This window comes from Pipistrellus kuhlii, unplaced genomic scaffold (assembly GCF_014108245.1).
Source record: "Pipistrellus kuhlii isolate mPipKuh1 unplaced genomic scaffold, mPipKuh1.p scaffold_m20_p_8, whole genome shotgun sequence".
In the NCBI taxonomy this organism is placed as follows: domain Eukaryota; kingdom Metazoa; phylum Chordata; class Mammalia; order Chiroptera; family Vespertilionidae; genus Pipistrellus; species Pipistrellus kuhlii.
In genome coordinates, this window is record NW_023425584.1 from 20897478 (window position 1) to 20920255 (window position 22778).

Consider the following 22778-nt stretch of genomic DNA (forward strand, 5'->3'; position numbering starts at 1 on the left):
TGATTATAGAACCATTTATTTTCTCAGATAAAGGAAGACCAATGTATCTACCATAGATACGGTTTTCCTCCTATGCTCTTGCACTGGCTGCCTAATACCTTGACCTTATGTCTGCTGAGCTGCCAACTGGGGAAGGAGTGAGGTCTCTCTTTGTTGCTCTCTCACTGCCTCTTCAGAATCCCACTCCAAACTTCTATCTTAAGTGATCCATCCCCTCCTAGGTGCAGTGATTCATAAAGAGACAATTCTACCCTGGTAAAATATTGATAGAAAATAATGGCTCCCTTCATTAACCCAGATTATTGAAGAGTTTGTGGGGGAAAAGGAAGTGCAGAGAAATGCCTCTTAATGATGGAATATCATGAACAAAGATCAGCTTGTGCCTTAGGGGAGTGGATCTTCCTGGTGCTCAGGTATAGGCTACGACCTTCTGTGACTGAAGATGAAGCTTGCATAAGAATGGAGGTTTAAGGAGTGATGTCAAGGGGTGCAAATTGGGTGGCTAGGTAGATTGGGTGACACTACAAAGTTTTAAATTGTCATGTATGAAAAACTTAATAGATAGCCATAGTGCCATATTTTTTTTGTATTCTCCTAAATTGTGTAGAAAAACAGCATCAGCTACCTTGATAAGCTTGAATTGAGATAAGCACATGACATGAGCCAAAGGGAAAGAGAAGGCATTGACTCTGGTGGTATCTGCATGGGTCATTCCAGTGGTGCAATTCTTTGGCCCTTCAACCTGGTCCAGATGGCCTATGGAAGCAGAGTCTCCATTGGCCCAGTCCCTACCACAAGGAGGTGTTGGGAGGACTCACTCCTTCCTTCACACTTTGATTCATCCATCCATTTGCTAGTTACCAGGTGCCAGCTGCAAGTCTGGCACTGTGCTCAGTTCTAGGAATATAATGGAGAGAAATAGACATAGCCATTGCTCTCAAGAGACTTCACTCCAGTGGAGAAGGCAGATGTCAATCAAATTTACACATCCTATCCTATATAATAAAAGCTTAATATGCAAATCGACTGAACAGTGTAACTACTGGTGGGTAGGGGGCGGGGCTGGCAAACAAGTGGTACCAGGCCAGCCAAGGTGGGTGCCAGTGGTTAGAAGGAGGGGATGGCGATTGAGGGCAGCAGCAACCAGCAGTGGCAGAGAGGCAATCAAGGGGCAGGGCTGGCTACTCACCAGCTGGCTCCATCCCCTGATTGCCCTGTGGGTCACCTCCCATAGAGGGAGGCCACCGGTGGTGGCAGGGCAATGGGGGGGTGGGGCTGTGTGCTCATAGCCAACACATGCATTTTTGTGCACCGGGCCTCTTGTTAAATAATACTGTATAGTTGTAGAATAACAGGGTCATAGCAAAGGAAGATGATAGTATGTAATGCCTATTTAATATCTAAGGGCATCTAAGCATAACATTCAAAACACTTCCCAGCCTGTTCCTTCCCATCTCAGTTAACGAAGACACCATGTTTCCACATCATTTAGGCCAAAAGCATCTTGACATTGCACTTTGTGACGAGCTTTCTTGCATATCCAACATTCAACACTTTCTACTACCTGCATTCTGGCCTACCTCTCCCCTAGATTACGGTGGTGCACTGGCCTCCTAAATGGCTGCTGTCCTGTTTTCTTTTCTATACAGAGCCACGGTGACTTCTTTGCTAAAAACCCTCCAGTGGCTTCTCACTTCATTCAAAGTATAAGGTAGAAGTCCTGGCAATGTCCTAGGTATTTAAGGCCTCTATATGATCTGTTACTCTGTCCTTGTTACCTAGTATTCCCCTTCTGTAACCACACTAGTTTCCTTAGTGCCCCACTTTCCACCAACACGCCAAGCACTTACCAGCTTTAAGGATTTTGTAAAGGCTGTGCCCTCTCCCTAGAATGACCCCTCCTAGCTATCTGGCCCACTCACTCACTCACTTTAAGTTTTCATTCACATGCCACTTTGCTAGAAGGGGCTTATCTGAGCTTCTTATATAAACTAGTGTCCCCTGTAGCTTTTTATTCCCTACAACCAGCTTCTTTTTACTTTATAGAACTTATCAATACTTAGCACATCATGTGTTTAGTTATTTCATTATTGTCTATTTTCCCATCTCCTCAAATTAAAGTTGTCTGAGAAAAGCAACTTGCTTTCCATATTTCCACAGCCTGGGACATAGTCAGATCTCAATAAACACATGTTGAATAATTGACTGGTTGAATAAATGATGCAATAAGCAATAGCATCACACCAGCTGTAAAGGTGGGGGGAATGGCCTAATCCTAATGACATTCAACTCCTTTGTCCCTCCTGCCGATGTCATTGTCCTTCCTACTATTTATTATTCGTGCATCTTCTTTTGCACAAAATAGTAGTTGGCAGAAGGTAGCTTATGCCCTGCAGAGTGGCATTGTCCTAGGCACCTCCCTTCCTGAGGAAGCTCCTGAATCTAGTTCAATGGGTTAGTTCAACAGGTGAGCCTCTTGTCATTTGGGGGCTCTCCCCACACCTGGTTGTTTCAGGAGACATTCTAGTGACCTCGGTTCCAGCCAGAGAAGATGTCATCTCATGTGTGGGAACTGTGTGATCTCAAAGAGGAAGCACCAGAGGGGGAAAGTCAGATCATCAAAAAGGGAACCCACAGCATTACCTCTTCAATGTGCCTTTTCTTGCCTCCTTTTGTCCTTGGTATGTAGGTAGAGTTTTTAAAAAAATTTTAATTGACTAATCTATCATCACTAACGGGTGCTTCCTTTTAGCCAGCAAGTGTCTCTCATACATGCAGGATGGAATTTGGGTTGCAGAAATTCCATCTGCCTTTCACAACAGAGGCACCTATGGGAGATGTCATGAGGAGGGAGGCCTGAATTCTGAATCCAGCTTTGCTACCCTTAGCCATGTAACCTTAACCTCTCTGTGCTTTAATTTCTTTGTTTAGAATCAATTAATCTAATGGGTTGTTGTGAGGATTCCATGAGTTTTGCTTCTCTTGGTGTCCAACGTAAAGCAGAACCTCAAAAGATAGTCAGAAGCTCTAAGAATAGAAAAACATGGCTAATGTGTGAAGAGAATTCAGTGGTCATGTTCATGCATTTCTGTGTGTGGCTCTACTAGGGGCGATGTGTAGTTTCAGTGTACAAGAAGCCAGTATTGGGCAAGCATACTGAGCTCTGTGATGCTGCCAGGGGCTGCTGGAGGATCCTGAAACTCATTTTAAATGACTGTCCCTTGCAGTATTTTTCATGCCTGCAGATTCTAAGTTTTCGCTTTCTGTTTGCGCTTGCTGTCAGAGCATTATTTTAACTTTGCAGATTCTTGCTTCATCTACCTTTTTCCAGAGCAAGGAAAGAATGTTCAGGAAGGGAGTGAAGGACAAGGATAAATAAGGTTGTACCTGCTTGGCTGGATTTCCCTCCGTGACATTTTGATGTGACGTTGTTTGATTACCCTGTGTGCAAATGTGCTCTCTGCTTTCCATCTTGCCAACTTTTTGATTATTTTCTTCCTTCAGTGAGAAGAAAAAAAAACAACCACCCAAACCTCATTTGCCATATAATTTAATTGAATTTATGGCAGCTGTCACCAAATAAAATAAAAAACCCACAGATACAAGTACAGCCAATACTAGGATTAGGTTACCTCTGAAGTTTTAAAAAATTCTTCAAGGCATTTATTTGCAAAGTGGACTCCATCTGCATATTTCATAAGCATAACACAAGTGTATTATTTATTAGGTGGTCTAGGCATGCCTGTTCAAATGAAGGGTTGCAAATGCAACTTTCATGTGAAAACCCTGAGTGGAAATCCATCCCCAATTCCCAGGAAAGGTGGGCTTTTTAATCCTGACTTCCCTGATCTATTCAACAGACTTTAGGCTCCACACCATGAGTAACCTTTCTTGGTATTACAAGTCTGTAGATTTGTATAGAATGACTTCCAATATGTAAAATTACAAAATAACTTACAAGATCAAAATTGCCACTCCCATTGGGCTGAATCCTATATGTCCTTTCCATCATAGCCTACCCACCCCCCAAGATGGTCTTGCAAAGTCTTCAGGAGGAAATAAGATCTCATACTTCATCAATTTCTGTTGTCAGTACCTCAGACTTGAGAGTCTCATTCCTTGATAACTTGTCTGACCTTTCTGTGCAGGCCTGAGAAGAAATCCAATTTGACCTGGTGCTGGTTCCTGTTGGTCTCAGATCCCATGGGCCAGAGGAAACCATACCTTCCAGATCCAAGGCAAATGATGAGTAGATAATTGGCACAGCAGAAAACAAAATTAAATGAGCAGGCTTTTGTTTGGCTTTTATCCATTCTGCTTTATTTATCTACCAGAGGCCTGGTGCACAGATTCATGCACATTGAAAGTAAATTAATTAGAAGGACTGGCAGGGCAGGACTGGGTGAGATGGGCTAGACATGCCCTGGAGCCAGCTTCCTGTGGTCTCTCCCCTGCCAGCTATACCTGAGGCAGTGCAGGGGCTCAAAGGGGGTCTGTGGAGTGAGCAGGGTCCCTCCAGTAGGTGGGGTCCCTCGACCTGGCCTGCAGGGATTGGGCCAAAACTAGCTCTCCAACATTCCCCAAAGGGTCCCAGAGTGCAAGAGGACACTGCAAAGTTGCTGTTGCTCAGCAGCTCCTGTGTCAAACATCTGCCCACTGGTGGTCAATGTGCATCATAGCTGTCAGCTGGTCAGCCAGTTGCTTAGCCTTTTATATATATAGATTTTTTTTTTATTAAGGTATTATATGTGTACATATCTTACCATTGCCCCCCCACTCCCATACATATTCTCCCTCTCCAGAGTTTTGCATCCATTGGTTATGCTTATATGCATGCATACAAGTCATTTGGTTGATCTCTTATCTCTCCCATATCTCCCTACCTTACCTGCTGTAATTTGACAGTTAGATTTTTTACATCAAGAATTTAAGGGAATGTAGCACACAAGACAATCCATCCTGCAGGGCAGGATGGATAAGGAAGCAGCCCCACAATAAGGGATGGCCAAAGGCCTATTTCAAGAACTGGCAGGCTTTGGAGCATGGAGGAGGAGCTGAGGGGATTTTTGTTGCTGAAATTTCTGTTCTGGCCTGGGTCTATCTCAAAGAACAGTTGTTCTTCACAAAGTTTTCTTTTAGCTTGCCTCTTACTGTAGAACTCTCCCAACTCTGTAGATCCTTAATTACAAATGAAGACAGTTTAATGGTAACAGATCTTTAAAAGGAAGGATGACACTTTTAAGAGCCCTTCCAAAGACAGAAACATTAGTCAGCAATCATGACACCAACTGTCAGATTCACATACATTCTTCCTCCCTTTATCTCATTTTACAAGAGAGAATGAAACAAGTTTAAAGCCAATTCAACCTTGTTTGAAATTAGTCCACAGACTACAAGCACTGTGAGGCCAGCTTCAGTATTACCTTTCCTCCTTTACGATCAAGATCAGTGTCCAAATGTGATGGAAAAGGGAACCGGGGGGTAGCCATTCTGCTTTATAATTCACCACACATTTTAAGTGAAGCAATGTAGTAAGTATGTTAGCTATTTTTAATTTTTTTACATTTCTTTCATTGAACTTATTGGGGTGACATTGGTTGATAAAACTATATAGGTTTCAGGAGTATAGTTTTAACTTCTCCATTTCCCTCTGGTAATCACTAGACTATTGTCTGTCTTATGAGGCTTTTGTTTTGTCTTGTTTTGTTTTGGCTTAATTCCTACACCGTTTTTGTTTGTTTGTTTGTTTTAAACCCAGCCTCCCAACCCTCCCCTCTGACAGTTTTCAGTTTGTTCTCTATATCTATGATTCTGTTTCTATTTTCTTTGTTAGTTTGTTTTGTTCATTAGATTCCACATTTAAGTGAAATCATATGATATTTGTCTTTCTCTGACTGGCATATTTCACTTGGCATAATATTTTTAAATATGATTGCCCTCTTTGGTGAAATGTAATTATAGGCTGAAAATGGAGGAGTATTTACAAAAGCATCAATCAAGGCTTCTTTTTCTTTGTACTTTGAAGATGTTTTCTTCAGGACACTAGAAGACACTTTGTTCCTTGTAGGGCCACATGATGTTCTCGGTATTATAGGGAATTAGACAGTGGTACAGTGACAAAATGCTGGCCCTATGTTATGACTCATGCCTGCTTGCTTACCATATCATGTATCTGAGCACTGATTTTTTCCCCCTGTGGAAACAGTTTCCACCATGGGATTAAAAGGCTTCTTCTTTTATTTTAATTTAAAGGTGAAAGAATATATAAGATATAAGTCCTGGCTTCTAAGAATTTAGAGTCTATAAACAGATGTATAAATAAGGAATTATAGAATTATACACCTGAAACCTATATATTTTATTAACCAATGTCACCCCAATAAATTCAATTTAAAAAAAGAATAATATAGTGCTATTTGTGCTTTGATACCGACATTTTGGCTAAAGGTTGAAAGTAGTGAGCCAGAAGGTGAGTAAGATGGATGATTCTGATCTGACTTACCTTTTAAAGTCTAAAAATGGCTATTTGGTTTTTATTGCTTAAGAAATAAAACTGATTGTGTAATTATGCAAAGATAACTTTGCTTCCTCTATTGGTGTATGAAGGATTCAATTCAGCATTACTGAATACACAGTGACTTCGACAAATTAAGTTGGATTTTTTTCTAACATGAAAAGCCAGAGGCAGGCAGTTTCTCTGTTGTTTCGGTGACTGAAAACACCAGGCCCTAGGACTCTGTCTTCCTGTCTCTTTGGAAGGCCAGAATATTGTATTAGCTCTCATCATCACATACTATTGTAGAAAGAAAAAAAGAGGAGTAAAAAAAAAGTAGCATCTGTAACATGAGAACAAAAATGTTTCCAAATACTCTTAGCAGAAGCAGGGGTCACATGGCCAGCCCTAACTGCAAGGGAGTCTGGGATTACAAGTATGTTTTTGTTTTGTTTTTAACACCAGTGCAGTGTGTAGCAATGAACAAAATCAGGAATCTGTTAGTAAGGTAAAAAGAAAGCATAGATATTGTATAGTCAATCAGGAATGCCTGACACATACCATTTACCATAAGTTTAGAGAGGAGAGAGAGAGAGAAAGAGAGGGGGGAAGGGGAAGGGAGGGAGAGAGAAATAGAAAGGAGTGTGATTAACTATCTGAAGAGATAGTCTGCTACCAGAACCGGGTTTTGATATATAAATAACAGTCTTACTAGAAGCTAGAACTTAGTTATAAATGATTTTGATTGTGCATGTAATTTCAAAGATATTTCTATAGGAATAAATATTCTAGTCAACTGGAAATTATGATATGATGAGAAACAAAATATTTATTGTCTCCAGAAATAGTCTTGTAAGGTGACTTAAATTTATACTTTAATTTAAAAAGAACTTTTTAAAGAATCTCTTACACAACTATTAAAAGTAATGCAATAGGCCCTAACTGGTTTGGTTCAGTGGATAGAAGGGTCCCAGGTTCAATTCTGGTCAAAGGCATGCAACTTGGTTGTGAGCTTGACCCCCAGTGGGAGCATGCAGGAGGCAGCTGATCAATGTTTCTCTCTCATTCATGTTTCTAACTCTTTGTCCCTCTCTGTAAAATCAGTAAAATATATTAACAAAAGAAGTAATACATTAGTAACTTGTGGCTTAGGGCAATTGGTTTCACAGTTTAATACTGCCTTTTGCAGAGAACATTGTCTGAGGGAGAGGTACTCAGGAAAGACACATTGGAGGTCACAGCAGTGAGGATGTCACATTGGGAAACCAAGAATGTCTTGAGTCCTATGAGTATTTTAATTGGATGGAAACAAAAGCAAGAAAAAATAATTCTGAAAGCACCCGATAAAATGGCAAAATAGTGTAGGATGCAAACAAAGCCTACTGTGTTGTTATTGTTTTTCACTAAGGACTAGTTATGTACAAGAAAATATCTAATGGTTAAAGAAGAGTGGAGGAACAGGCAAACCCAGTCCAGATATCAGATCAATGCTCACTGCAGATCTACTGAAGTGAGATGCTTGGCTCTGTGACTAAGATGGAATAACAGACTGGATTTACCCTATTCCTGTAACAAATAAAAACCCAAAGGATGAGACATATGAAACAATGGATTTCAAGACATTGGGTATCAGACAATGAAGGACACGGATCTCTGAGAAACAGGCAAATGATGTCATTGCCATAGCTGCCCCCAGCTTCCTGCTTTGGGAGTTTCTAGGCCATGGCAGAAAGAAGGGGTTTGCAGGCAGATCCCAGAAGATTCCTTGAGCTGAGGAGTTGGAGCTGAGAGTCAGAGAGACCAAGGAAGCTAGAGTTTGTAGGATCAGGAACTGGAGATAAGAGATCAGCACAGAAAGAGAACTCCAGAGATGTTTAGGGGCTCCACATAGAGTATGCAGCAGAATACTGATAGGTGATACATGTGGAGAATTATAGCAATCACCAAAGAGGATGAAAATGAACAGAAGAACAGTACCCAATGCTCATAAAGGCCAGAAGGAGTGCCTGTTCTCACCCCCCCCCCCCAATCTCATAATTCATGGGACATCCTGTAAGCTACACAGCTGAGTGTGGTCTCAAGAGTAAGCATAATTAGCCCGACACTAAACTGAGTTTGGTCCCACTCAATAAATCTTTAAAGAAAACCCTGAAGAGATCACATCGTTTCCAAGTAATGTAATTGCCTCCCTGAAGAATGATTTAAAAATATTCATAGGATAACAAATATATACAGAAGTCAACAAGGTAAGATTCACAGTGCTACATCAAAAAAAAAAAAAAAAAAAAAAAAAAAAAAAAAAAAGACCAGCCATACAAAGGAGAAAGAGAATATAACCTATTAATGAGTAGAGAAATTAATAAACTGAAACTAATCCAGAACTGAGGCAGATGTTAGAATTAGAAGACAAGAACAATGAAGGAAAAAAAACCCTGTCATTATAACTTTATTACATGCATTCAAAAATTAAGTTGAGACTAGAAGAAAGTTAAAAAAAAAAGACTCAAGTTAATTAGTGGAACTGTTGTGACAGCCAGTCCAGCCAATTAACAAATTTCTTAATTGCCAATGGAAATGATTCAGTGAATAAAATGCAGCAAAATCAATCCAATAATGATTTCACTGTAATATTTCTTAAGGGTCAATTTATTCCAGTGCAAAGGAAAAGTTTGATTTAAAAAACTGACATACCACCCTGACTAATTTGGCTCAGTGGATAGAGCATCAGCCTGCGGACTCAAGGGTCCCAGTTCAATTCCAGTCAAGGGCATGTACCTTGGTTGTGGGCACATCCCCAGTAGGGGGTGTGCAGGAGGCAACTGATCGATGCTTCTCTCTCATCGATATTTCTAACTCTCTCCCTTCCTCTCTGTAAAAAAATCAATAAAATATAAAAAAATTAATAAAATAAAATAAAAAAAACTGACATACCTATATTCCCTGCCATCCCAGGTCTTCACAAGCTCACTGGCAAGTTGAGGACATATAAGTGACCTGTCTTTACTTTTAACACTGGCAATTGCTATTTAATCAGGTGATGCATAAAAGGTGCTGAGGCAGGGAGTAAAAAATAAAGCGCTCTCCTTTATTCCATCTGGAGTCCCATTATTTGTAGCTGTCTCTGGAGCAGCTGTGTCTCTCCTCTTTGAGATCTGGCATCCCAGACAGGAAGGCTTTTACACCCAGTGGCGCATGTGCTTTAACACGATAGCCATTCACACTGAGTGCCTGACTCAAGTGATCCTAGTATCCACACAGCAACACACTCAGAGGATCGTGCAGTTGTAGGCTCTCTCTATGTAGTTGAATATACATCTACAGCCTGTATCACAGCCTATTGCAAAAGAGATTCTCCTCAGAGAAAATTCCTCTAGGCAGGGATTCTCTCTCTCTCTCTCTCTCTCTCTCTCTCTCTCTCTCTCTCTCTCTCTCCTCCCTCCCTCCCTCTCTCTCTCTCTCCCTCTCTCTCCTCACCCTCTCTCTCTCTCTCTCTCTCTCTCTCTCTCTCTCTCTCTCTCTCTCTCTCCATCTTTCTCTCTCTCTCTCTCTCTCTTCTCCTCCCTCTCTCTCTCTCTCTCTCTCTCTCTCTCTCTCTCTCTCTCTCTCTCTCTCTCTCCCTCTCTCTCTCTCTCTCCCTCTCTCTCTCTCTCTCCCTCCCCCTCTCTCTGCAGAAAGAAGCTGATGCCAAGTCCATGAAAATCATTCTTTATAGTGGCCTCCCAATCAATAAGGAGCTTTATTTGCTATGTGTCACACCCTCTATTCATTGTGTCCACACAGCCCAGTTGGCTCAGAAAAGGCAGCACAAAGACCAGCCTCAGCTCCACAGGGCTCTGCAGGGAGAGCCTGTGCTGGGCCCAGGAGCTCAGGGACCTGGCTCCAACTCTGCTGTTAACTCTCTACTTGGCCTCAGTGTCTTCTGCTTTCAAATGAGACGATTGAACTAAATGATCTCCAAGGGTCAACCAGATTCAAAAATCAGCTATTCCATGATCCTAGGCATATGTCATTGGTGAACTGGCTGTGGCCTTTCAGTAGTGAGACTCAGAACCTGCCGAGCCATCGTTGGGGGGAGAGAGGAATGAGCAACTTCTGCGATATTCAGCCACTGGATCTGCACTGGCCTCCTGGTAGACAATGTTCCTTATTGACATCGTTACCATAGCAACCGGAGTGTCATTTGGCACTGGGGTTTAGGGAAGCTGTCAAGGTCTATAATTTAAGAGAAACAGATTTTCATTCCTCCACGATGTCAGCTAATTCTTCCAGTTATCCATTTTAGCCATCACATACACGTCCCTAAAGGGCATTCATTAAATCTAGACAGCTAGCTCACCAATCCAGCACCATGAGAGGTAGCCTGATGGTCAGTGGGAATATAGCATTGTCACTGTGGAGTCTGAAGTAAAGTCACTACCCTGTAGTGATTTCTTTCCCCTCTGGGGCCTTGCTTCCTGACCTGCCCAATGGAAAAGATGGACAAGGCGGTCTCTCATGTGGCCTTTAGCTCCAACATTCCAGCCAGAGGTTTGCCAATTGTTGGCACAAAGACCACATTCAGCCAGCAGATGTGGTATGTTTTCTCTGTCTTGTGTAAGCCAGAGAGCATTCTAATTCTAATTGATGGACAAGTTTTAAAAATTTGGAGTTTTCACCTAGTACCGTGGTCAGCAAACTGCAGCTCGTGAGCCAGATACAGCTCTTTGGCCCCTTGAGTGTGGCTCTTGCACAAAATACCACAGCCTGGGTGAATCTATTTTGAAGAAGTGGCATTAGAATAAGTTTAAGTTTAAAAAATTTGACTCTCAAAAGAAATTTCAATCGTTGTACTTTTAGTATTTGACTCTGTTGACTAATAAGTTTGCCGACCACTGGCCTAGTACGGTAAACCAGATTGCTGGCTTCTTTTGTCAGTCTGATGGTGCTGAACTGAAATCCCCCGGAGCAAGTCTCAGCTAGGTCTGGGTTTTCCAGGGCTCACCATCCCTATCCTAGAGCTGATCACCAGCTCAGGACTCAGGGCAAGTGCCAGCTCCATCAAGCACCCTCTGCCTAGCCAGCTGTGCTCCTTTACATTGGTCCCGTTTAGGCATTTGTGTATTTTGAGCCAATGCTTAGCACTTGTAGGTTAGAGCAGGCATGGTCCTAACTCTCTTTACAGCATGAATGTAGTCATTTGCCAATGGTGGTGGTAGAAGTCAGAAACTGGGTCTAATCAGAGGTTTCCCTGGACAAGAAACGGACAAAACTTTGGCTGCTTTGGTCTCTCATACTCATAATCAATCAGACCCAGGCAACCATATCCAGGGGTTGGAGTTCTCACTGACAGTATATCAGTCACGTGATCCCATGCTCCGTGGCTCACAGCAAGTCTATAATTTTATGACTTGGTTTCTCAAATATGAAATGGGTTGATTTCACACAAGATTCCTTCTAAAGTCCCTGAAGCAATTGTGAAGAATTCTGCATAGGCTCATATTTAAAGCTGCTCAGTGTGTGTGTGTTTCAGAGTTGTGTATGTCTGCTTACTTTATAGAAAGTACTGTTTTGAGATTGTAGGTACGAAGTCTACACCTATAGTCATAACTAGTAATAGAAACTGGGCCAGAACAAAAACCAGAAAGGACCTCATCTGTAGCCAATGTTCCCTATGAGACAGATGCAGTTCCGGATTCAATGGCAGAATTGGCAGTTTAAAGAGGGCCAGTGATAGCTCACAGCAAAAATGATATCTTATTAAAAAATAATAATAATAATAAAGTCTGATGCTGAAACCCAAGGCCAGAGCAACAAGTATGAGAAAGAATCAGCTGTGGGACTGTAGATGTGGTCTTTCTGTGCACTAATAAATGCTGCCAAATGCCTTTGTCCTCCCTCCAGATGCTGACTTTATTGGGAAATGTTAGCGTTGGGTAGTCTAAGAGGAGACATAGGTGCTGTGATAATTGACATCTGGAACTGTATTCCAGCTCAGCCTTCCCAGTGAGACTCTAGTTCAAGCTGTGTAGTCCCTCTGAGCATAAGGGCCCTCACTGTTGAATGGGCAGGCTAATTTGGGCACTCTAGGGATCCTGGGATTTCATGGGCAGGCTGAGCTGGGCACACTGGAAATTCAGACTGCTTGTGTGGGTATCCCAGCTCTGCCACATCCTAAGTATAATTTCCATGTGTTACCAAGACTTGCTGAGTCTCAGTTTGTGCTACTTCCACACAGTGTGCTGTCAACACCAGCGGGAATGCACATGGGCAGCAGCTCTGCTCTTGAGGGGCTGAATGAATGAAGGTTTCCGCACAGGAGTTCCATAGAAGTCTGTGCTGCCAGTGAGAAGGGCTGCTCAGATCTGTGTATGTTTTTAAAGGGTCAATTTGGTTTTGATATTTGATTTTTCTACTAATGTAATTATTCTTAAATTTATACCTTCTCCCAACATTTGACTTGTAATATTCCCCTTACCTGTAAACCCTAGGAGAATTAAAGAGAACCTCCATGCTGTTAAGAAGCAAACTGGCACCAGTACCACCCAGAAGTGTTCTGAAAAGGACCGTTTCAACTTGAAGACATGTCTTATTAAATATATATATATATATATATATATATATATATATATATATATGTATATATATTAGTATTAGATGCAATATTTGTAGAAACCAGAAGTTATAATAAGCCAAAAAGCTTAAACCTGCTAAGGTCTAATTCAAATTTGAAACAGAAATCCCCATGGAATAAAATAGACTCCATTTGTCAGCAACTGACCCCCCACAACCCCGTGTTAGCCACCCCGCCCCCACCTCCAACCTCGTTTTGCTTTCCTCCACTCTCCAGTCAGCACTGCCTTTGGCAAGCAGTCAAGAAGGGAACAAGAGAGATGGAAGCTCTCTGAGTATCTGACCCCTTGCTGGCCATTCAGCCATGCAAGCTGGGAAACTAGTTGTTGTTTTTTAAATGTTGCCTTTCTTTTCCTTTCACCCCTCTAAGGAACTGCTTCTTTCTCCTCCCCATCAGCACAGAAGGAAAACAATCGCAAGCATTACTATTCCCATGAAAAGGGGCAGTCACACGGGCGGTGACTGCGGGCCTGCCCGCTGGAGCTGCTCTAGGATGCTGCCAGGGACTGAGAAGGGGACGCACTCCAATTGCTCCAGCTCACACTAGGCCTGGCATGGTCAGAGGAAGGAGACAGAGCCGTGAGGGCACAGGAAGGACGACCATTCTCCCTGGAGTCTCCTCTGTGCAAGATGATCCCTGGTGTGCAAGTCTCCTATTAGAAACACATCACGCTCTGTGTTTCTTTCCTTCTCGGCCTTTTAAGAACCATGGGGAACCCTTACCTAACCTGAGGTGTCTCCTTGTGTCGCTTTCAGGAATTGAGACGCTCACCCAGGACAGATTATGGTGCTTCGGCCAGGTGAAAGGCACTATCGAGATCGGAGCCACAGAAGGTAGGCAACAGCCCTCCTTCCCCTTCTCCTTGCCGCCTTGGGGTCTGTGCTGGGTCCAGAGTTGAGAGGTGTCAGCATTGTGTCCATAAATGTAAGTCACAACACATTCCAGAGTAACAGTAGGAGTTCTTTCTGCCCTTTGTTCCTGTTGAAGTTTGTTGTAGTTATGCTGAGATGAACTTCCCAGGAATAGGTTTGCAGAGAGAGAGACCAAGAACTAGGTGAGTCTCGTTTAGAAGGGTCTCTGAGTCAAACATTTCAAGATAGTCAGAGAGATGTTAAGCTCTTCCTCTGTTCTCAGTTGAAGATCACTTGCTACTTCACATGAAGCACACAGGGAGAATGAAGAACTTAGTCTAGTCATATAACGTATATGTACTTTGGGTCGTCCCATGTCAGCATATAATTGCCTTTCTGGCTCTCAGGAGATATTCAGATAAAGCAGAACCAGGATGCTTTACGTGGGATAATGCATTCCGTTTCTCCTCCTAAAAAACTTGCTTTTAATTCTCTTCATTTCCTTCCTTTATAAGTCTGAGATTGGAAACCTCTATGACTCCCTCAATAGATGTTGCATTTCAAAAGAACTGAATGATAGGCAGTGGGAAGGAACTAGAAGAGCACTTCTGGGCATTTTAAATCAAGGTTTAGCTGTTCTAGTGGGATGCGGTACAGGTTGTCTGAAACAGAGTTCTCCGCATTGGTGGTGGGTGTTGATACCAGATGTGGTATAGGATGGGTCTAAAACTAATTTTAATGTGTGAGGAGGTGGACAGTTGACAGAGTTCGACTTTAATATGGAAACTAACATGCAAACATGCATGTAGACTTTGGGGTCATTCTATAGCATTGTAATTCTGAGTACAATATAATTTGAGCAAAAACTGTTTTGAGTAATTCGAAAGAGATGTTTTATCTGCATTCTTAGAATAAATAATAACAGATACCCCCCAAACCAAATGACTTATATTTAAAGAGTGGGAGAAAGCCCGCTAAAATCAATTAATGAGTAAGCCTATAACATTATATTTTTGTATGACATCTATTTTTCAGATGCTCTATCAATAGAGCTTTATAAATGAATGGTCCTCATAAAGCCCCTACAAAGTAGGCAGAGCAGGCTTTATTAGGCCCATTTGATTCTCATATAACCAAAGATATATTTTAGTGACTTTATATGATAGCACTGTCCTATGCATTCAAAATGCAGATGGAGGGTGCGGGGAATGACTTACTCCCTAACCTCATGAATCTTAAGAAAACTGAAGCTCAAGTCAATCAGTTGTTTTAAATCTTGGGCACAATTCCAAAATCACTTGCGCTTCTTAAGCAATAGAGACTCTCAGATCCCTCAAGAACTACTGAGTTAGAGGTTTGAGAACCTGGATGACACAGTGTGCTTTAATGAGCTACCCAGACAATTCTGATGCTGAGGACTGGCTTTGGGGTCCACCAGGTTAGATGACTTGGTCCATGGTATCAGTTACTCTCAGATGCTGGACTTAAATCTTGCCTTTGTGACTGGCTCCCCACCAACTGTAAGGATTCTGAAGGTCTACTCCAGCAATAGCTCTTATCAGTTGAGGACTTACTACATGGTGAGCACCTTACTGAATGCTTAAGATAAATTAAGGTAATATAGATAGTGCATTTACCACAGTGCTTGACACTTGGTAAGTACTCTCAGTATTTGTAAGCTACTATAAATATCATTATAAGCCTAGCAGGTTTGGCTCCTTGGATAGAGCATCAGCCTGTGGACTGAGGGGTCCCAGGTTCGATTCCAGCCAACGGCACATGCCCAGGTTGTAGGCTCAATCCCCAGTGGGGGGCATGCAAGAGGCAGCCAATCAATGATTCCCTCTCATCATTGATGTTTCTATCTCTCTCTCTCTCCCTCTCCCTTCTTCTCTAAAATCAATAAAATATATTTTTAAAATATCATTATAATTAGATCTTCACTCTAATCCTCTCAAAAAACTTTATGAGAGATAATCTCTTTTTCCACTTTACCTATGAGGATATTGAAACACATAAATAAACAGAAGGCTAAGTTCTTTGCCAAAATATCCATAGCTAACAAATGGGTGAGCTAAGTTCCAACCCCAGTCTATAGGATTCAAAACTCCAGCCCTTAAAGTATTGTTTTGAAAACAGAGATTCTCATTTAGTTTGGAATGGGGCCCTGGAACCTGAATTTTTACACATGCTCTCAGATGATCCTCATGGATGATCTGAACATGGGTTTAAATGTTTACTGCACAAGATTAATAAGTAGCCTGTTTGAACTAACTGTAAGTTGAGTCACAGAGTCAGAGTGACAATCAAGCTGAATTGGAAAAACCACTTCAAAGTGGATGAATAAGGCTAGGCATGTGCTTATAGGGAGGATCAGGTTGGAAACTAACACATTGCCCCTGGCGTCTAGATTCCTGACATTACTGAACCTGCACTAATAATGTCCCAATGGGAGTTGAGTATTTGTTGAGTGAATGAATGAATGACTTTTATTTGGTAAAAATCAAGGTTCTTAAAAATTAGGTTCTTTTTTAAATTGGCCTACTTTACCTAAGTTGGTTTTCTATACTGATCAGAGTCAATTAATATTATTCAACTTTACTCATTTGTATTATTAACTTTCTCATTCCATTTTACCATTTTCCAGATGGTGGCCTTGGCCAAGTCACTTAACATCTCTGTGCTTAAGTTTCCTTGTCTACAAGATGTTCATAGTTGTACAGGTATCCCTTAGGATGGCTGTAAGGGCTAGGTGAATTTTTTAAAACAACACACACACACACACTAAACAATCTCTGGATTGTTATAAGATGCACAAATTGTATTATAAATGCAGGAATAAGATAGGTGACATGACAAAAAGATAAATATTTTAAAGCAACGTTTTTTTAAAAAAATCAAAATTTATGCAAAGAATCCATGATGAACAAAATATCGAAATATTAAGACTAGGAGACAAGACTAGGATTACTGATTTATTTTTCCTTTTGCTGCAGGTTCCAATAGACTTAGAGTGGCACTGTTACTGCTAATTTACTTTAATGAGCGTCTTGGGTATCAATTAGTAGGCTAGAATTTTTCACATCCCGTACTATTCTGTAGGACATTAGATGAATTACACTATGAATTCAGCAATAAACATTTAGTGAAGGCTTATTACACCCAAAGCACTTTGCCAGAAAATGAGAGTTATAAAGATAAATAAAACATAGTTTAAGCTTTCAAGGAATGCACCATTTAAGGGGAAAAGCAATTGGGTCATAGTAATAAGGCAATACATAAATAAATATAATTCAAGGCAAGATGAGCTAAAGAGGAAGAACTTGACAATAGACTATAGTTCTTTGAATACAGAGGAGGTAGAAATTTCATATATTTGGGGGGACAAAGATGGACTTAATGGAAAGAAGGCAGTTAAGATAGAACTTAAATGATTTTATTTAAAAAAAAAACATTTTTCACCTTTTCTGACAACTAAAATAATATATTCTCAGTGTAGAAAGTTTCAAATATAATTTTTAAAAATCAGAAAATCAATTTTAACTATAATCCCACAACCAATCAACAGTGGTAAAAGTTTTTGATATGTTTTTCTACCTTCTTGACTATATGTATATTCATCAATTAACTCAGTCAACAAATAAGTACTATGTACCTGATACTGTGAAAGGGGGTGGTTAGTTTACAATGAATAAAATCAACATGATTTTTTTCCTCCCACCAAAGTGGAGTCATCCTGGAAATACTGTTGTAAATAGATGTTTTCATTTAACAACATATAGTGATCATTTTTCATATTATGAACAGTAGGTATCCTAATGTATTTATTCAAGTTTTCAAGATTTATAACAATACTTTTAGGAACATCCCTAATAGCTCATCTGCATTTACCCAGGAAAGCTATTATGGTAGAGTATCAAGAGCACATGTTTTACAATAAAATTTGGCCTCACTCCTTATTGGCACAAAGCAAGTCACTGCAAAATTTTATGATTTTATTTCCTGATATGTAAAGTTGAGATAATAAAATCTATCTTAATGAACTGCTATAAGAATATAAATGTATGGATGTTTTAAACAACAGAGTACATAGGAAATGTTCAGTAGTTACAATTAGTTAATTTTTTAAATTCAAAGCATCAATGTTCTTTTAGAGAGACTAATGACTTACATATTCACTATAATATTTAATAGAACCCATTTCTCAAACTCTTCAATCTAAGACATTTAAAATCTGGATTTACAGTATCTTTTTCATTGACACTTCTCTTTCTTCTTTTTTAAAATTGAGATACAATTGACATGTTACATTTTATGAGTTTAAGGTATACAACATATTGATTTGACACTTTTACATAATTGACACTTCTTTGACTACTCTCAGAAAATTTTATGAAGCAAAAATTGAGACATAAAGAAGAGATAAGTTAAAGTGATGTGAATAGCATGTGCAAAGGTCCTGAGGTTTGCACACCCAGAAAAAGGAAGGGCTTTATTTTGCTGGGGCCCTGAGGTGTACCTGCAGAATCAAAGTGAAAGACTAAGATGGAGAAGTAGGAGGGACCCAGGTTGTAAGGTGCTTGAATGACAGCAAATGAGACTCTGCATCCCGGGCCACTGCAATTGCTGGGGCCTGGAAGAGTTACTGCTGGGCCGCCCAGACCTAACTGAAGTCATGTCAGCGCATTTCAGGCAATGGTGATGCAACAACAACAACAACAACAACAAGGTAGAAAAGTAGAAAGACCTCTGAGGTGTTAATGAACACTAAGACAGATACAAACAGGATGGCATCAGAAGATTCTTGGAGGAGGACACTTCAGGGCGGGGCATTGGAGAAGACCTCTCTGAGGAGATGGCACCTAAGCCAAGGCCTGAAGGATGGGAACGTGCCAGCGTTAAAAGAACCCTACCTGGGTCGTTGCAGGGAGTAATAAAACGAGCACTGCATAGGCCTAGTGCCAGGGAAAAGAGGTGATATTTTCTAAGCACATACAAGAGCCCAGCGTGGCATGAGTTAGGTGTGAGGAAGAGATAGAGAGATGGGAAAGGGCTTGACTGGACAGGACCTTTAGGTCACTTTACATAGGCGGAATTTATTTTGAGAATTTTGGGGCTACTTGCCATTGAAGGAGCTTGAAGATTAAAATAAGTTCTTATCAGAATTCTGGTAAGAAACACCAAGGCTTTGTTTGAGTGGAGAAGGCGCAAATGAAAGGAAAAGCAGGGACTGCAGACCTATTGTGGAGACAATGGACTGGATCATGGAGGGAAGGAAAGTAAGGAATAAAGACAGCACTTGGTGTTGGTCTTGAGCACCTGGGTGGTCTGTGGGCACCTGTTACTGGGACTGGAAAACCTGGGAAAGACACATATTTGGGGATGTTAAAGGGAAAAGTCATCCCCTCTATCCTAGGTTTGATATCTGGGTCTGTGAAATAAACTGACAACAAGCAGATTAACAGCAGAAAAGGTATACAAATTTATTTTTTAAATTTACATGTATGGAGGCATCACAGGAAAGAAAAGTGATTACTCAAAAAGGCAATGAGATTTGAGAGCTTACATACCATCCCTAGGGGAAAGGAAAGAGGGAAGTAGGCCTGTTGGAAGAAAGCCAGTGGTTTTAGGAAAGATGAATGTGATGGCTGATGTGATCGTTTGTGACAAAGTTTGTCTGGGTGAGGTGTCTCCTCTAGTCTCTTCTGCGTAAAAGTCCATCTTTCCCGCTTGATGAAATCCTGGAGGAGGGAATTTATGACCGTTGAGTTCCTTTTAGAGGACATTCCTTTAGGCAGGTAATGGGGAAATTCGGAGAAAGCCTCTCCCTGCATTTGCTGTTTTGCAAGTGCTTTCAGCTCTAAATCATCAGTGTACCAAAACAGCATATTTTGGGGTGGCCTGTCCTGAACTCCTTCTAGGAGAAAAATAATGAGCTTTATTTAGAGCATAAATATAAATATATATTTATATATATATATGTGTGTGTGTGTGTGTGTGTGTGTGTGTGTGTGTGTATATATATACATATACATATATATATACATATATATATATATATATATATATATATATATATATATATATGAGTGTGTGTTCTTCAGAGAGAGAACATGAGAGAGGGAGAGAGAAATTGGGGGCATGGCGTGGGCATTAGCACATTGATGGTACTTGGAGCCAGTGAACTGGACGTGGTCACCTCCATCATGCAGACCGTGTTGGTGCAGCCAACAGACCCCTTGTTCATGGCGCGAAGCTTTGGGTATTTTGCTGTGGGTGGGATCGTTCACATATTTAATTCTTGGAAGACACATGTGGAAAGGTTCACCATGTGCAATTCTTGCATTGGATTTGTCTCGCATGTACATTTCACATAATATATGATTTCATCTCATGAAGTTTCATACTATGTCAGCATAGAAGCGCTTCACATACTAGAAATTGCCAGCTCTGGACATCATACAATTTCTTCAGATATGGATACAATTCTGCACATGGGAAGAAATCAGAATTATTTGACGGGATTTAGGTGGGTGATGGTTGTTTGTTTTTCAACTACAGCATATAGTCTTTCCCTTTTTTCTGACTATAATTCCATGTTCTGCAGTTCTGTCAATAGAGTTGATGTCATCTTAATAGTAGGAAATAACTGTGATATGTATTCTGTGTTGCTCCATGGGCATAACCTTCTTTTCTTCCCCTCCTGCTGAAAACGTAACTCATGTCCCAGGAAGTACAGGGTCTTGTATTGATTCAGTTCTCTCATGAGAGAAAAATATCAATCTGGTTGTGATGTGAGGTGCGTGCTGTGCACCCCAAACTAAAAGCTGATGGTGGTGAGTAGTCTCCTAGCAGAGAGGAGACCTCTACCTAAAACATTTGCAAGGCCCAGTTGGCATGGCTCAGTGGTTGAGTGCCGACCTGCGAACCAGAGGTCATGATTTGATTCCTAGTCGGGGCACATGCCCGGGGTGTGGGCTCCATCCCCAGTGGGGGGGCGTAGAAGAGGCAGCCTGTCAATGATTCTCTCCCATCATTGATATTTCTATCTCTCCCTCTCTCTTCCTCTCTGAAATAAATAAAAATTTGGTGTTTTTTGTTTTTTTTTTAAGAAACATTGGCCAGGCTATCTGATCTTTTCACGGTTGTTTCGGAAATCTGGGCATTTTTTAGCTTTCCTTCTGTGATTGTGACTTTTGGCCATCACCGGAAAAAGAAATATATGGGTCAGTTGTTTCAAAGCAAGTGTGAAGACAATGACCTTCTCATTTTATAGAAAAACGTCAGCGATTGACAAATAACCTTTCTTAGACGTTTATGCTACGTAAGTGGCACTGGGTGATTTAATGTCACCCCACAAATCTTAGACTTAGAGATAGAAGGTGGACTCTCGCTTGCCTCGCTCTCTCTGCATGTTGTTGGGTGGCTGTGATAAGAACTCCAGTTTTAGGAAGAAACACTCTTGTTTTTGGGGTAGAAGCTTTCTGTAATAACAACCTCAAGCCACCAACATAGGGTTATTCATCAGGCAACTTACCCCTAACTTCAAGCTGGGTTCAGCAACCCAGTTAGTGACCTTAGATCGCCAAATGGGTTCAAACCTTACTGTGCGTGTGGCTCACCTGGGAAACATGTTAACATGCACGTTCCCAGGGCCCAGCCCTAGAGAGTCTGATTCAGAAGGTCTGGGATGACGTCAGCAAGCCTGCTAATTGCACAGGTATCCCCCAAATAATTCTAAGGCCAGTTGATCCAAGAGAGACAGTGAGAAATTCTGTTCTTTCTTTCCTTACCTCAGAGGGCTGTGCGAGAGCAGAGCCCATAAAACATCTGAGCACATTTTGTGCGTTTTTAAAGGAAAGCAGAATGCCAAAGAGTACAACATACTACCCAGGCACTGAAGGGAGCCAGGGCAAAGCTTTCCTCTGTGTGTCAAAAGGAAGCCGTGTCCGCGTTGGTGGTATAGTGGTGAGCATAGCTGCCTTCCAGAAGGAAGCCGTGATCTCCTCTTTACATCCTGTTGTCTACAAAGGGGTTTCCCCGCCACTTTCCTTTGTACGGGGCTCCAGGCCACTAGAAGCAAAATTGGTCTGATTATGAGCAAGTTGCCAGGAGATGAAAGCATTTCTCTGGGCTGTGGTGGAGGATGTCTTGATACGAGAGCTGCGGGCTTGCTGTGCTCTGAAGGTGGCCTGGTGGGAATATGGGCATGGGAATTTGCGGGTATCTGAGTGTGGGGGCATAAATGGGGGACAGAAGCAAGTTCTGTGCATGGTGCTGAGGTCAGACATCCTGTTCTCTCTGTAAGCTTTAGGAAACATTCCCAAGCCAAGGAAGAAAAAAAGTTCACCTTTGCCCTAATGCCAATCACTTGAAACGTGTTTGATGAAGCACCTACTATGTGCCAGGCACCAGATTGGGTGAACAAGACACTGTTGCTCCCTTCCTGTAAGTATTTACCTTCTTCCGAGGGATACCAACAAGTGGATGCCAGTTACAATCCAGTGTGGGTGTGGAAAGTGCCAGAAAAAGAGTAAGCCACCCAACCCAATGCGCAGCGGGCTAGGGGTGGGAACTGGGGAAGCCTACTAGAGTAGCTGGCAGCCAATTCAAGACCTAAGCAAGAACTAGGAGTTAGCCAGGCATTTTAGGCTGTGGACCCAAGTTTTATTTAGGGCTCAATTATTCCTTTAGGCAAATTACTCATCTTCCCTGGGCTACCTTGAGATGATGTTGAGAGGCTTTGTGAATAGAATCTTGGAAAGAACTGCATATTACCTGACCACGGTAGAATAGCAATAATGATAATTCTATTTCCTCAAGC

General features: G+C 41.3%; 1 protein-coding gene across 2 annotated transcripts in view; it reads left to right on the plus strand.

The window, feature by feature from the left end:
• The first annotated feature begins 13606 nt into the window (after positions 1-13606).
• Positions 13607-22778, plus strand: part of PPP2R2B (protein phosphatase 2 regulatory subunit Bbeta) — a 355769-nt gene continuing 346597 nt past the window's right edge. Inside the window, exons 1-2 of one of the 2 annotated variants that reach the window (XM_045576478.1) lie at positions 13607-13742; positions 13859-13936. In XM_045576478.1, the coding sequence (XP_045432434.1) occupies positions 13733-13742; positions 13859-13936 (88 nt within the window). In that variant the 5' untranslated portion in view covers positions 13607-13732. The remainder of the gene's footprint in view (positions 13743-13858; positions 13937-22778) is intronic. The other variant, XM_036425348.2, reaches the window with a different exon arrangement.